Genomic DNA, 13,933 nt, shown 5'->3' on the forward strand with positions numbered 1-13,933 from the left:
AGGTCGGGCCCGGGCTCGGCCTTTTAAAGGCTCAGGCGCGGGGGAACGCCGGGCCGGCTCCAGGAGGGCGCGGGGGCAGGTGGGCGCGGGGACACCGGCTTACTCCCGTGCGCGTTGTGGTGCTTTCAGCAAATACAGAGCAACTTCATCGTGGTGATACACCCTGGCTCGACGACTCTGCGGCTCGGGAGGGCCACGGACACGCTTCCCGCTGGCATTCCATTCCCCATGTCATCGCGCGGCGGCACAAGCAGCAGGGACAGGCGGCCTACAGAGACAGCTGGCTCCTGAGGGACGGGCTCAACGTAAGCCGGGCCACGCACCGGTGGCGTGTCCTCCGAACTTGCTAAAACGGATGTTTTAACGACGTATTTCTGTTGCATTTTTTTGTTGTGTAATGCGTATCTTCCCCTCATGCATTCTGTTTTTCCAGAGAGGAATAAATCTCGAGACAAACTTTTTTCCCCTTTTAATGTGCTGTAGATGCCACCTTACTGAAGTCAGTAGATTTGCACCACTCTGTTAGGGCTTTATGTGATTTGTTCATAATGAACTAAATCCAATGAATTGATGGGTTGAGGGTTTGTACTCATTGATTTCTGTGGTCTGATATCACACACGGTATTGCTGTTTATAGAATGACAACTGTAGAACTAGAATTGGGCTGCCCCCTTTGTGAACGAGTTGGTTACAAGCTGGCTTGTAACTTCAGTAACATAGCCAGTAGTTTTAGTCTAACCTGCTCAAAAAATATAGGTAGTGATCTTATATATACTTTGAATCTGTACAAAAAATCACTAGTCAAATTAATGTCTCTAATATTAAACCTCACCTTTAAATAATCGAGATCTATTTAAACATTTTTGCTCCTGCTTAATATTTCTATAGTTAAATAGATAATGTCCTGAGCTCATCACTCTGGAGATGAAGTCCAGCAGCCATTACAATCAGTTCAAAGATTCAAGTTGACTTAGACAAATGGGTGTTGGGAACCCTAATATAAAAAAGTTTCTTTAAAAATAAGTGTATGTTTATTGTACAATGTGCAAACCTTCTGTCCTTTCTACAGTCTATCAACTACAGTAATGATTTCATTGTTTAGTAATAGCTTCGGTATTACCAGCATACAGACATGGAGTTAGAAAGTAAGTATTTACATTGTATATTTTTGGGTTTTGTTTAGAAACCTGAAAGTACTGAGCAGAGACAAAATGGCCTTAAAATGGTGGACCAAGCAATATGGTCCAAAAAGATGTCAAATGGCGCAAGGCGTATACCGGTGTCACCTGATCAGGTAACTTATTCTTAAGATTTTATGACATTGTTCATTCATATAGTCATTTGGTGTGATGCTATATTTTAGTGGGGAAGAATAGATATCCTTTATACAGCAAATATGGATAGTGCTATTGTGTGACCTAACTCTGAAGAGCTGAGGAGATGAAGATTTAAACTGGTTCTTCGAGGGGTGGGAGGTTTCTTTTTTTTTTCATGCATGGTGAAATGTTTATCATCAACAGCATTTGTTTTGATTACATTTCAGGCCAGGTCATACAACAGACAGATGCGGCCAGCTATTTTAGATCACAGTTCTGGGGCCAAGTGGACAAACACATCAAATCATCCTGAATTTTTGGTAGGAGAAGAGGTAAGATTCATTTTCCCGCTGAAATGAGGCTTAGTATTGTTTTAATGCGGCTGCGTAATCAGTAGCAGTTTGCTATATGTTAGTATGTATTGAAAGGCATATAAATTTAGTCAAGCAAAACATGAGAAGCTTTACTATGGATGAACAGAATATTTATTATCATTCAGCAAGACCAGACAGTTTCCCCCATTTGCCTAGCAAGTAACCTTGATCCTTTGCTGCTATAAATCAGTGTTTCTGCAGGGACTAGGTGAGAACTTTGCCCATGTGGTATAATCCAGAGAAAAGGCAAGAAACTGGTAAAAGGATCAGTACATGGAATCACTGCTGAGTAATTAGGTATTCATGAGCTTCAAAGAGTCTTTAAATTATTTTAGACACTAATTTGAGATAATGGAAAAATATACTGTTATGTTCATAGTAGATGTCTATGGATATGAAAATTCAAACAATTTAAACCATGTATTTAATGTCTTTTTTATTTTAGTGCTTTATAATCAAGCCCTGTTAAAAAGAAATGCACTGTATTGCTGTCACATTGGCCTGAGTGCTGCTGTATGTCTTGTATCTGCTTCTGAAATATTTTCCTAGTATTTGTTACTAATCTTTTGGGAAAAACAATGCCTAGAACATTGTCTCTTATTTTCAGGCACTGTATGTTAATCCACTAGATTCTTATAATATACATTGGCCTATTAGAAGAGGGCAGTTGAATCTCCACACAGGCCCTGGTGGCTCCCTCACTGCAGTATTAGCAGACCTTGAAGTTATATGGTCACATGCAATACAAAAATACCTGGAAATACCATTGAAAGACTTAAAGGTGAGCTGTGAACACATTAATGTGGGCCGTATCCACTTCTCTAAACGTTATTATAAAAGAGAAGCAACCTGCTGTTATTTTAGCCTCTCCTTGGTGGTTTTCTTAAAGAATAAATTCTTTCTGCTGGTGAGCATGGTTCCTAAGACTTCATTTGGAATTTTATGCATGTCTTTAAGACAAAAATTGTTAATAAAACTTCTACCAAGAAGGTTTGGAAATCCCATTATAGAAATTTCAGTCTTAGTCTGTTTGGGATTTTTTAATTGACTAAAAAGGAGGCAACTGAGGAACGGGTGCCTAATACTTGCATAAGTTCTTCTCCTTGCTGAGTATAGGTGTTTTTCTCATATCTGATGTACTTTTAAAGACTTTAGTGACCTATAAACTCTTAACTTGGTACTTACTCTGAACGCATTTTTTTAAATTATTAAAACCCTTCCCATAATTTTGCTTCTTTTAATAATTTGTATATTATGCTTTCTTCCTTAGCATCAGGTATTCAAGAATGTAAAGAGAAACTTAATTTGAGAGCTGGCTTTAATATACTGTTCTTATCTTCAGTACTACAGATGCATTTTACTAATTCCAGACATCTATAATAAACAACATGTGAAAGAACTGGTAAATATGATCCTAATGAAGATGGGCTTCTCAGGTAAAACCATACATAAGCAAGCACTTATCATTAATAGTGTAAAGATTTTTTACCTTTAAGGCACATTTTTGCACATCAATCCCAGTTTGGCTGGGACTAGCACCTTTCATCTTTTGCTATTCCCATAACTGTTGTCTCTTTCAATGGGGCAAAATGGTTGGCTAGCATTGAAACAAGTTTCTTCGTTTGCTATTAGTTATTCCAACTGTGGGCTTCTCACTTCAGCTGAGACAAAAGCAGCAACAGTCTGATTTCTCAAGTATTTCTAAAATGCACAATGTTAACTCCACAGAGTATTAAGATTCTGAGACTTCAGAACAAAAGTATATGATGTAAGATGCTGCTACTGTCCTCTCTATAGGATGACATAATAGGAGGTTTTCAGTTAAACTGCTGGAAGTTTCTGGCTAGTCTTCTGGAAAGAACTGCTGTAGTCTTAGCCATCTTTCTCTGATTTCACATTTAGAGAAAACGCAGCAAGTCATTATGGAAGGCCCAGTAACCCAACCATATGGAGCATACTTAATTTGAAATAATCGGAGTAGTAGTACCTTTGGTGCTGCAAAGTCCTTTTTTGTATTAGGTATGCAAGGAAGGAGGCTTAAAAAGTGGACAAGAATAATAAGTTAAATGATAGAGACTAGTCAAATGGTAAGTTAATTGTAAGATGTTGAAGATTAATAACTGCTGTTGTTTAATAATTAATCAGTACGAAGTGCAAACAGTTCCCAAGTATTACTCTCAGCAGAATATGTGCTTAGATATTACTGCTTCCCATCTGAAAGAATTAAGTAGGTGGTAAATAAATACGGCAAAAAGAGAGACTGATCTCATGAGATCTAAATTTTTTTCACATGCATACATGTATTTGATTTGTTTCATTGTGTTAAAATGAACAAGCCATTAGTTTTAGGTTTTAATCAGAATGGTTCTAAATCATACTCTGGTTGATTCCTCCTAAGTTTTTACATAGAAGTAATGTGAACAGTACCTAATAATACTACTACTATGTAAAAATGTACTGGCACTAGACAGAGGAATTTGCAGTTGAAATGTGTTAGCTTCAGAGGAACAGGAAGAATACTAAGAAAAATACACAAAGCTTCATGCTCTTCTGATACATGAAAGTGAAAATCAGAAAGTATCCTGAATAACTCTTCACAGTGCCGTTTCCTAAATAATCAGTGAAGAGCTGAACTAATTATACAGCATAACTAAACTTTCTTAATATACTTAAAAACATTTGCCTTTAAAACAGTAATTCTACTTAGTTTTTGTCTACAAAGCACAGCTCAATTGAGTTACTCTTTTCCTTCATTGGCTAGGCAGATAGACTGAAGCCTCCAGTACATCTCAGGTTTAAGTATGGGCTTCTGATACAAATACAAAGGTACTCTTTCACAGAGTTAAAGGTGGATTGAAAGGAAAGCAGACAGTGAAATTGGACCTTTAAAACAGTAATTCTACTTAGTTTTTGTCTACAAAGCACAGCTCAATTGAGTTACTCTTTTCCTTCATTGGCTAGGCAGATAGACTGAAGCCTCCAGTACATCTCAGGTTTAAGTATGGGCTTCTGATACAAATACAAAGGTACTCTTTCACAGAGTTAAAGGTGGATTGAAAGGAAAGCAGACAGTGAAATTGGACCTTGTTTTATAACTATTTAAAGAATATATCTAAAATGCTAATGGTAATGATATTTGATTAAAACTAGAAAAAAATTGGGAAGATGCTTCATGTGCATCTGATAACCGAGTCCCTGCAACACTGGTTACAAAACCAAGTAAAGTCTGGAGGCAGTATCTTGAAACTTGCAAAAAATAAGAACATTTGAACATAGGCATCCACCCCACTCCTAGCTTTTCTCAGGACTTTAAGGGCCTACCCAACAAAAAATCTGTAAGTCCCCCCCTACCCCATCTCCACTAAATATACAGACTTTCAGTGCAGAGTCAGGCTATTAGTAGATTTTAAAAGACACTAAGATGTCCTTTAAATATCAGCAACGTGGCTCTGGAGCTTGGCATAAATTGGATATAATTTTTTCTCATATTGCTAGGAATTGTTGTACACCAGGAGTCTGTCTGTGCTACCTTTGGAAGTGGTTTAAGCAGCGCATGTATAGTAGATGTGGGAGATCAGAAGACAAGTGTTTGCTGTGTGGAAGATGGTGTTTCCCATCGCAACACCAGGTATCTTTTAATATGCAGAATTATTATAAGCATGTACTTAGTTGCTTACCAAAGACTTGGTAAAGTCTTTAAAGTCTTAAAAACAAGATTTTTTTTTTTTACAAATACAAGGGTTTTTTTACTGCGAGCTATGCGACAGGGTCATCATGTTATGATATGAACCTTAAAGAACTCTGACATCCTTAAAAGAAGGAAACATGCAGAACTGATACCGTGCTCTGCAAACTATGTGGAGGTCATGATCACAGCATGTCTGAAATGTTGCTTGTATTCCTATATATGCTACTGTAAAAGACCAGTATTTCAGCAAATTAATAACCTTTTTCTTCTCTCTGCTTTAGGCTGTGCCTTGCATATGGAGGATCTGATGTGTCAAGGTGTTTTTATTGGCTTATGCAACGAGCAGGATTCCCATACAGAGACTGTCAGTTAACTAATAAGTTGGATTGCCTGCTGCTTCAGCACTTAAAGGAGACATTTTGTCATCTAGACCAGGTGAGAAGGGAAAATGGTATATTCTCCAAGTAATTTTTTTTTTTTTTCCTTTAAAGAATGCTACTCTGGGGAACCCTTTTGCGAGTCTACGAGTGCTTGTAAATGGAATAAAATGTAGTATTTTGCTCAGTAGAATACTGGCAAAAGCTGGAGAAGCTTTAGACTCGAAGTATTTGTAACTTGTTTTATTTTTCTTCTAGTTGAAAGAATCCCAACTCTTAGAAAGATAGTTTCTTTGTTCTTATTACTGAAAGCAGCTGATAGTAGCTGCATATTTGCTGGTTTTCAACTTCAGTTTTGTAAGGTCTGGCAGCAGGTCTCTCCTTTCTGCACAAAGTCTCATTGTAAAGGCTTAGGCATGTAGAAAGCTGTTTTGGCAGATTGTGCTACAAGGAAAAGACTTCAAAGAGCTCAAGGATAGGTAAATGAAATTCACAGTCTGAGGAGTTTTGTTACTTTTTGTTGTTTCCTACAATTTAAATAGATTATGCAGCTTGATAGAGAGATATAAAAGCTACAATTTTTTTTACATTGTTTTTGACCTTAGGATATTTCTGGATTGCAAGACCATGAGTTCCAGATTCGTCATCCGGATTCTCCAGCTTTATTATACCAGTTCCGATTAGGAGATGAAAAATTACAGGTGGTTTTTTTTGTTTTTTTTTTAATTACAAGAATTATATTCAGCATTCAGGCTCAGGGCCTCACTTTGTATCGGTTCAGTGCTACTAAGCCCATATGATTTATGGATTGTTCTTAACATATGCTTGTTGATAGTTTTAAAATTAATTCCTATGTGTATGAATGGGCCTAATGCAGCACTAGTGGATGCACAAGACTTCCTAACTAGCTTTAGCCAGAATGGTTGTAGCTTCAACTAAATATGATGATATTTATCCTTCAAGGGTAAGGAATGAATGCTAATTTTGCAAGTTTTTCACCTCACTCTTGATTTTTCTAATTCTGTAACAAACTGCATTTGAATACTTATTTATCATACAATGCCAGAATCTGTAAAGAAACCTATATACATGTATAATTTTATGTTTTGGGGTTTTCCTTAATTATACAAAGCTGAAGACACTTTAGCCTTTTACAAAACTATTTGAAAAGAATGTGTATTTAATTTTCAAATGTGAGAAAAACAGAACAAGCTTTTTCTTTTTTTATAGTAAGTACCGAAAAAAAACCCCAAAAAACCAACTATGTTGTAAAACCACGTCAAATGTCTCATTCTTCAGGCTCCAATGGCTCTGTTTTATCCAGCAACATTTGGAATTGTTGGACAAAAAATGACAACTTTGCAACACAGGTCACAAGGTGACCCTGAGGATCCTCATGATGAACATTATCTGCTAGCCACACAAAGTAAGCAGGAGCAGGTGTGTGAATGCTCAATTTTATTTTTCATTAAGTATTATTTAATTGGGGAATAAAATCAGGACTCATTAGCTCATCTTAGAAACCAAAGTTCGTTATCTGGGCCAGAAGCATTAAAAAATAAATTTAGAGTAAGGAATTACGGATGTCTAGACAAGTCCTTAATTAGAACTGTTTATTTTCAGAGTCTAAGAGGGCTTCATATTATGGCATTGATACATCTGATGGAGTTCAAAATAAAACCCTTACTTTGGAAGTGAGGATTAAAATGAAATAATACAATGCTTAACCTTTCTGTGCAAAAAGGTGACAAGAAGTGCAGTGGTGTTTAGTTAAGTCTTTGTATTGTTCTGTAATCTGCTGAAGATCTTTTTGCATTTTTCATAGTTCAACTTGTTTTCTCATTTTTAAGTCTGCAAAAGCTACAGCTGATAGAAAATCTATGTCGAAGCCTGGTGCGTTTGAGGGAGACTTGAGAGGCCAAGCCTCAGACATTTCAGAGAGGATCTACCCACAAGAAGTGGAACTGGGATCTTCCCAGAGTGACTGTATGATATCTGGAAATGATTCAGAGGAACCTTTAACTGCACACATGTCCAGGAAAACAGCTATTTCTCAGTTTGAAGGCAAAGCCTTAGGCCTTGACAAAGCCATTCTTCATAGTATTGACTGCTGCGGTAAGAATTACATTTGTACAATTCTGTAAAATATGCATGTCAGAAGTTATGGTAACTTCTATATTTTACCAAAGTAACACGTATGTCCCTAAGTTTTCATCATCTCTGGAGTTCCTTATGCTTGCACCTTTGCTGAGGTTTCTTGAGCGAGATGTTTTGAATCTCCAAGGAATAGGAAAAGAATTTTAAAAGCAAACACTTACCGGTTTCTGTCTGGTTTGACTTGCACTAAATTCTTTATAATACAAATACAGGCCATATTAACTTTAAAAAACAGATATATTTCTATATATCCATTCATTCCAGCATCTGATGATACAAAAAAGAAGATGTACAGCTCCATCTTAGTAGTGGGAGGAGGCCTTATGTTTCATAAAGCTCAAGAGTTTCTTCAACACCGAATTCTCAACAAAATGCCACCTTCTTTTAGAAGAGTCGTTGAAAATGTTGAAGTCATCACAAGACCGAAGGTATACTGTTAACTGATAGCTAAATGGTTAATAACTATGACTAGTTAAAATCTTCAAAAGATTAAAAAAATACATACTCTTTCAAAACCACAGATTAGTTGCATATCTGAGGAGATTTAGGAGAGCTTTCAGCTCATAACATAGCGCTCTCCAATTATAGGCAGGAAGTTAGAGGTATAGCAAGAGTGTTACTAGTATTGATCACTGAAGCGTTTATTAGCTAAAGGCCATATTCTTAAAGAAGCAGTTAGTACTGGCCCGTGAAGTTAACCTGTCTGGCTCAGCAAGAAATTGTGTTAGGGTTTTTTATTACTATTAAGGTAAAAGAAAGTATGGCATTAAAAGAGCAATTTTCATTTGGCATTAATCAGCAAAATTTGTAAAAACAAAACTTGAGTATTTTTCAGAGCCTCCATTGCTGAGGGCAGGATTTCCATGACATGCCTAGAAGGCATCTTAAAAAAAAAAAAAAAGGTGACTTTGCTAAACACCTTAAATATTCTTTCCGTAGTTGTATCTCACTATTTTTTCCTAAATAATTTTGAAAAACTTCTTTTCTCCTCCCCTCACCCCCGAGATTCTAAGTGGTGAATACTGTTGGAAAAGTTAGGATACAAGTTTTGAGAACTATGCAAATTTACACCAATGATTGTGTACAATCTGTGTTTTGAATTTAGGATATGGATCCCCGCTTAATTGCATGGAAAGGAGGTGCAGTTTTAGCCTGTCTTGATACAACTCAGGAGCTATGGATATATCAGCGAGAATGGCAGCGTTTTGGTGTCAGAATGTTACGAGAGCGAGCTGCATTTGTATGGTAATGGATATGTTTACAGTGGAACATGATTAATTGGTGATTCTTTTCCCCAAATGCCCCCTTTTCCAGTGCAGATGTATTGATCTTCTGCTGATAGATATTTTTGTATTTTATTAAAACTAACTTCAACTGAGATTTTTCCAAAAGTGGTGCAAGTCTTCAGCATTGCTATACTTCATCTTTTGAATTGTATGCGTTGAATTCTGTGTACAAAGTATCACAGTCATCTCCAAATTCACTACATTTATATTATGTAGGTTACGTACATTAAAATCGCACAGTGTGGGAATTTGAGGTATAAAATACTGATGTGGCAGATGTTAAGCCAAGATTCATTCCAGATTCATTCCAGTACACAGAAGCAATAGCTGAAGAGTGCAGGCTGTGGGCTTAATGCCTTATTCCGATTCATACTCTAACGTAACCAGGAGATGAAATTGTTACGTAAGCAATCATCATGGAAAAAGTGTAATGGAGAACCCAAACTACAGTTGCTGTTGGTATTTTGCTTATATAATAAATCATATTATTCAGCAGAAAGACTTAAGAATTTGAAAGTGGAGTATTTTTTCTTGCCTGTTCTCATCATCAAAAGCTCTTGCTAGCTTTTCATTATCCATGGCAGTTATCCACTCTTTTCCCTATTTAAAAAATCCAATATAATACACTCAAAAGAGCTAGATGCATTTTCATATAGCCAGCACCAACCTCAGTCCTATGGTACAGGCACATGAGCTTTTTCTCCCAACAAATATTCCTTAGTTACAGAAGTGCTATTTGTTAGGTTTTTTTCTTCTGTAATGAAGGCTCCCGCCACCCTCAGATCACACCTCAAATCCATATCTGCAATTATAATTTAGTTTAAAACTATTAAAACACTTCTAACAATATAATAAATATCAAAGATCAATGAATGTGGTTTCTACAAAGCACAGGAGAAAGAACTGATTTCCTTTTAATCTGCTTTCATTAAAAGTTCTAAAGAGAAAGGATATTTCCACCCAACTTATGGATTATGCTGTAATCTTACCTGAAAGTATTTTACTGCAGGCTATGATTACATTCTTGTATTTTATTTAAGACTAGGACCTTTGGGCTCTCTTTTTATTCAAGATATAGCATACAATACTTCAAATTTTACTCTGGCAAGATTAGGTGTCATTGCTGGGTTTGTTTTTTTGGGGCGAGAAGGGGGCATTCCCTTCAAGAAAAGGGTCCAGAATTCCTGTTATAGAAGAAAGGGTTTTTTTTTTTTTAAGTCGCATGATTGTGATACAGAAGAGAAAGTACATATGTACAAAGATCTTGTTTAGATTTGTTGATATGCAAATGGTTCTCCACGGCAAACATTTCACAAGTCAAGTGCTAACGCTTGGACACCCTGAAGGGTGAGGTAAATTACTCCACTTTAAAAGCTACATTATTCTTACAACTGCGTATCAAACATGCTGTAAATGCACGCTGTAACTCAATAGAGTAACAGAATCACAAAACCAGCCTTTAAGTCATGTTGGAAAACCTGTGCTGCTTAACTGCACCTGAGGCTCCCATCAGTTAACTTCACAAACTCTACACAGAGGAGAGCAGTACTTGTAAATTACTTGATGGACTGTGTTCTGGTATTTACACAATCAATTATTTCTGACTGACAGTTTTATTTGAGCACAAATTTCTTATAATTTCATTTCTTATTATGGAAGTCACTTCTTAGTTTGCCACAATTTAGAAATGTTTTGTTCAGGATTTAGTTCAAATAAGTAAGCTTGTATTAAATATGGTCCAGCAGCTACAGCGCCTTACTGTTTGGTCAGCTATTGATACTGTTGTCTTCAGTTTTGTTAAGACTAGAGCTCAATATCCAGACACCTGTTAATTTCCTATTTCTTGCTATGCACCTCATTGCATGAAACAGAAAGGTCTCTGCAGAAGTTCTCAACGTCCTTCATAAGACAGTATTTTGGACAGAAGTTCAGAGCACTTGGTAAAGCGTCTTGTGAACTCACCTCTTTGAAAGAAACAACCATATATTTTTGTACAGAGGACTGATTCGTCATGTCACTGCAGAAGAGGTTACCTGCAAGAGTGAACGTATTTTCCATGTTACTGTGGTTTCTCATTGCTTTTACAAGAAACATCACATGCAGCAGCGGTAGGGTTTGAACTGAGGAAAATTACCCTATCTGCTGCAGCTTTTTGAGCAGCAAGCCAGTATAAAGGACCATTTTCAGCAATTCTCCTTTTCTCCCACACATCTAGAATAACATCAGTCTGGCAGCCCTCCCGCAGGAGTTCAGCAAAAGAAAGGACAGTGTGATGAAAACACGCTGCTTCTGGATATATAACCAGTACTTTAACATGTAGTTGTAGCTGCACCTGATGGAAGAATCACCTCCTAAATGAATCTTGAACGAAAAAGACACCATATGCTCTCTTAAAATGTCAGTATTTCTAGAAACAATGTAAACAAAATTTGAATGGCATTCTAAATTGGTATGGAGGAGTTGACTCTGTGCCTCTTACGTTTTTGCTAGAAAAAATGATACTTTTGTATAAAAGTATGAAAAGCAAAAATAGTGAACTAAAATTAGAATTTAGAGCTCAGATTGCCATCTTCATGATGAAACAGATCCAACTTAGACAACTTATCTACACTTCATCTCTCCAAGAATGTTGAAAACAATTTAGCAAGACAGTGTTCAGTAGCTAGAACAGTTTAAGGTCTACTACACCGAGGGAGCAGCCTTGCATTACATACTGATGAGAAGAGGGTAGCAGAGGCATGGTACTTAATCTGTTAGTCATTCTGCAAAACTAATACTGTGGAAAAAAGTGCTAAGCAAACAAAAATTAAACAGCAAAATGCTCGCATGACCCCAGTTGATGTTTGCTAAAGAAGAAACGGCTGACCAAAAAATTGTCCACACTCTAATGATTCACTGTTTTTACAAGTGTTTAAGAGATTAAATATTTACTCTCCATTTAGGAAAAGAACAATGGAAGGAAAAATGCTAGGCCTACATTAGCAGGTAGTGTGGTAGAATGGCAGAGACTACAGAGCAAAACAGTTGGGGCCAAGGAACAGATTTCTGCACTAAGTATTTCAGGGGAGTTACTGCAGCCTAGCCCTAGTCCAGTCCTGTGGCCTACATACCCATTAGTGGTTGGACTATGTTAGATTCATTAGAGCACATCTTCCAGTTTAATTTCATCTGAGAGAATCGAGGCTGCACTCCTCAACCACCCTGCAATACGAACCAAACCGTAGTGAGGCCGGTGGGCAAGTCCCTTCAAAAGCGCAATACTGATTTCAACTAAAACATTAATGTAGCCACATCTGGAGTTTCCTAAACAAACTTGAGAGAGTTTCTATTACGATGATACCTAAAAGGTAGTCTCTTTCATATGACCTTATCTCCTCTAAAAGGATGCTTGCAGCAAAACTCGAAGAACAGGAATTATAGAAATACTAAAGTTCAAAAAAGTGAGGACTCTTACCTTAGTCTGTGATGACGCAAGCTACCACAGCAATAATACATACTATTGCAAGTAGAGCAGCAAGGAGAAAACACACAAATCTTCCAACTGAACCGATTGTGAGGATCTCTCAAAGAGAAAGAACAATCACTTTGAAACAAGTCTTGCACAGCTGAAAAAGCTATCTTCAGTTAATAAATTATTGAAATGAGCATTTCCAATGTCTGTACATGGAAGAGAAATTGTGCTAAAAGGTAATGCAAAATGGTTAGTAATCACATTGAGAACTACAGAGCTGTTGAGTAAGTTACTTAATTTTCTTCCCTACTTTGAAAGAAACAAGACATACCAGTCTGAATCTGCTCCCTCCAAGTTCCTCCCACGTTTCTGGAATGTACTTTTCCTGCAGCCTGGCATCTCATCAGTTGTTCTCTCTTCCTTTTTGTTTAGAGTTTTACCATGGTCAATAGTTACAAAATAACCAATTCCTGAACTGCGGCATTAGCATATTAAGCATAAAACTTCAACTTTTAAGAGGAGGAAGATGAAAGGCAAGATTTGCCAAGGCCGGCGTACTTTAAGTCATCTAAGACCAGTCATCTGCTTTTTAACAGGATTTTGACATTCAAATATCTGTATACCAAAACATTTATTTTCCCAGATTTTCACAAACATGCAGGGGAAAATCTGCTGAATACACATGATACATAATGCAACAGAAAACCTTGAGCAGTTTCTGTTTAGTTTGCATGGAATATTGACTCAAGAATGACAAATACTCGACTAACCATTGGCTTTCATCCGCACGCAGTTTGTTAGGTTTTCTGTAGGCCTCGTCAGTCATATCCACACTTAGCAAATTATTGGGGGGCGGGGGAGAAGTAGAATAATTCCAATACACAGTTAAATGGGATTTCTGCACAGATTAATTCCTTTCACATATTTCCTTCTGTACTATGGTTTGGGCTCCTGACAGGAATACTGTGTTTCCTAAAACTGTTACCAGATTTTCTTGAAAGATTGTTTCCTTACAACTGATACAAATAACAAAAATGAAGCGAGATTCATGAGATAAGTAAGAATCCAAGAAAATTCAGTGTAAACATATCAGGTATGTTTGCTTTAAGCTTGTAACACAGGGACACTCTACAGAACATATAGACTTAAATTACCACCATGCGAAGAGGCTTGATATCAACCAATTCATAAGTAAAAAAAAAAAAAAAAAAAAAAAAAAAAAAAAAAAAAATGCTTGTGTCTTGTTTGTTAGTCAGAAATAGTACAACTCTTCACATCAATTAA

General features: G+C 36.8%; 1 protein-coding gene across 1 annotated transcript; it reads left to right on the forward strand.

Moving 5' to 3' along the window:
* Window positions 1-146: 146 nt before the first annotated feature.
* On the forward strand, window positions 147-9,996 carry ACTR8 (ARP8 actin-related protein 8 homolog). Its single transcript, XM_019473449.1, has 12 exons — window positions 147-305; window positions 1,184-1,294; window positions 1,544-1,648; window positions 2,298-2,471; window positions 3,033-3,126; window positions 5,186-5,318; window positions 5,660-5,813; window positions 6,361-6,456; window positions 7,055-7,195; window positions 7,606-7,870; window positions 8,177-8,340; window positions 9,018-9,996. Exons 2-12 carry the CDS (start codon window positions 1,223-1,225, stop codon window positions 9,159-9,161), a joined length of 1,542 nt encoding a protein of 513 aa, XP_019328994.1. The 5' UTR covers window positions 147-305; window positions 1,184-1,222; the 3' UTR covers window positions 9,162-9,996.
* The last annotated feature ends 3,937 nt before the right edge of the window (window positions 9,997-13,933 follow it).

Source organism: Aptenodytes forsteri, unplaced genomic scaffold, assembly GCF_000699145.1.
Source record: "Aptenodytes forsteri isolate BGI_AS27 unplaced genomic scaffold, ASM69914v1 Scaffold53, whole genome shotgun sequence".
NCBI lineage: Eukaryota > Metazoa > Chordata > Aves > Sphenisciformes > Spheniscidae > Aptenodytes > Aptenodytes forsteri.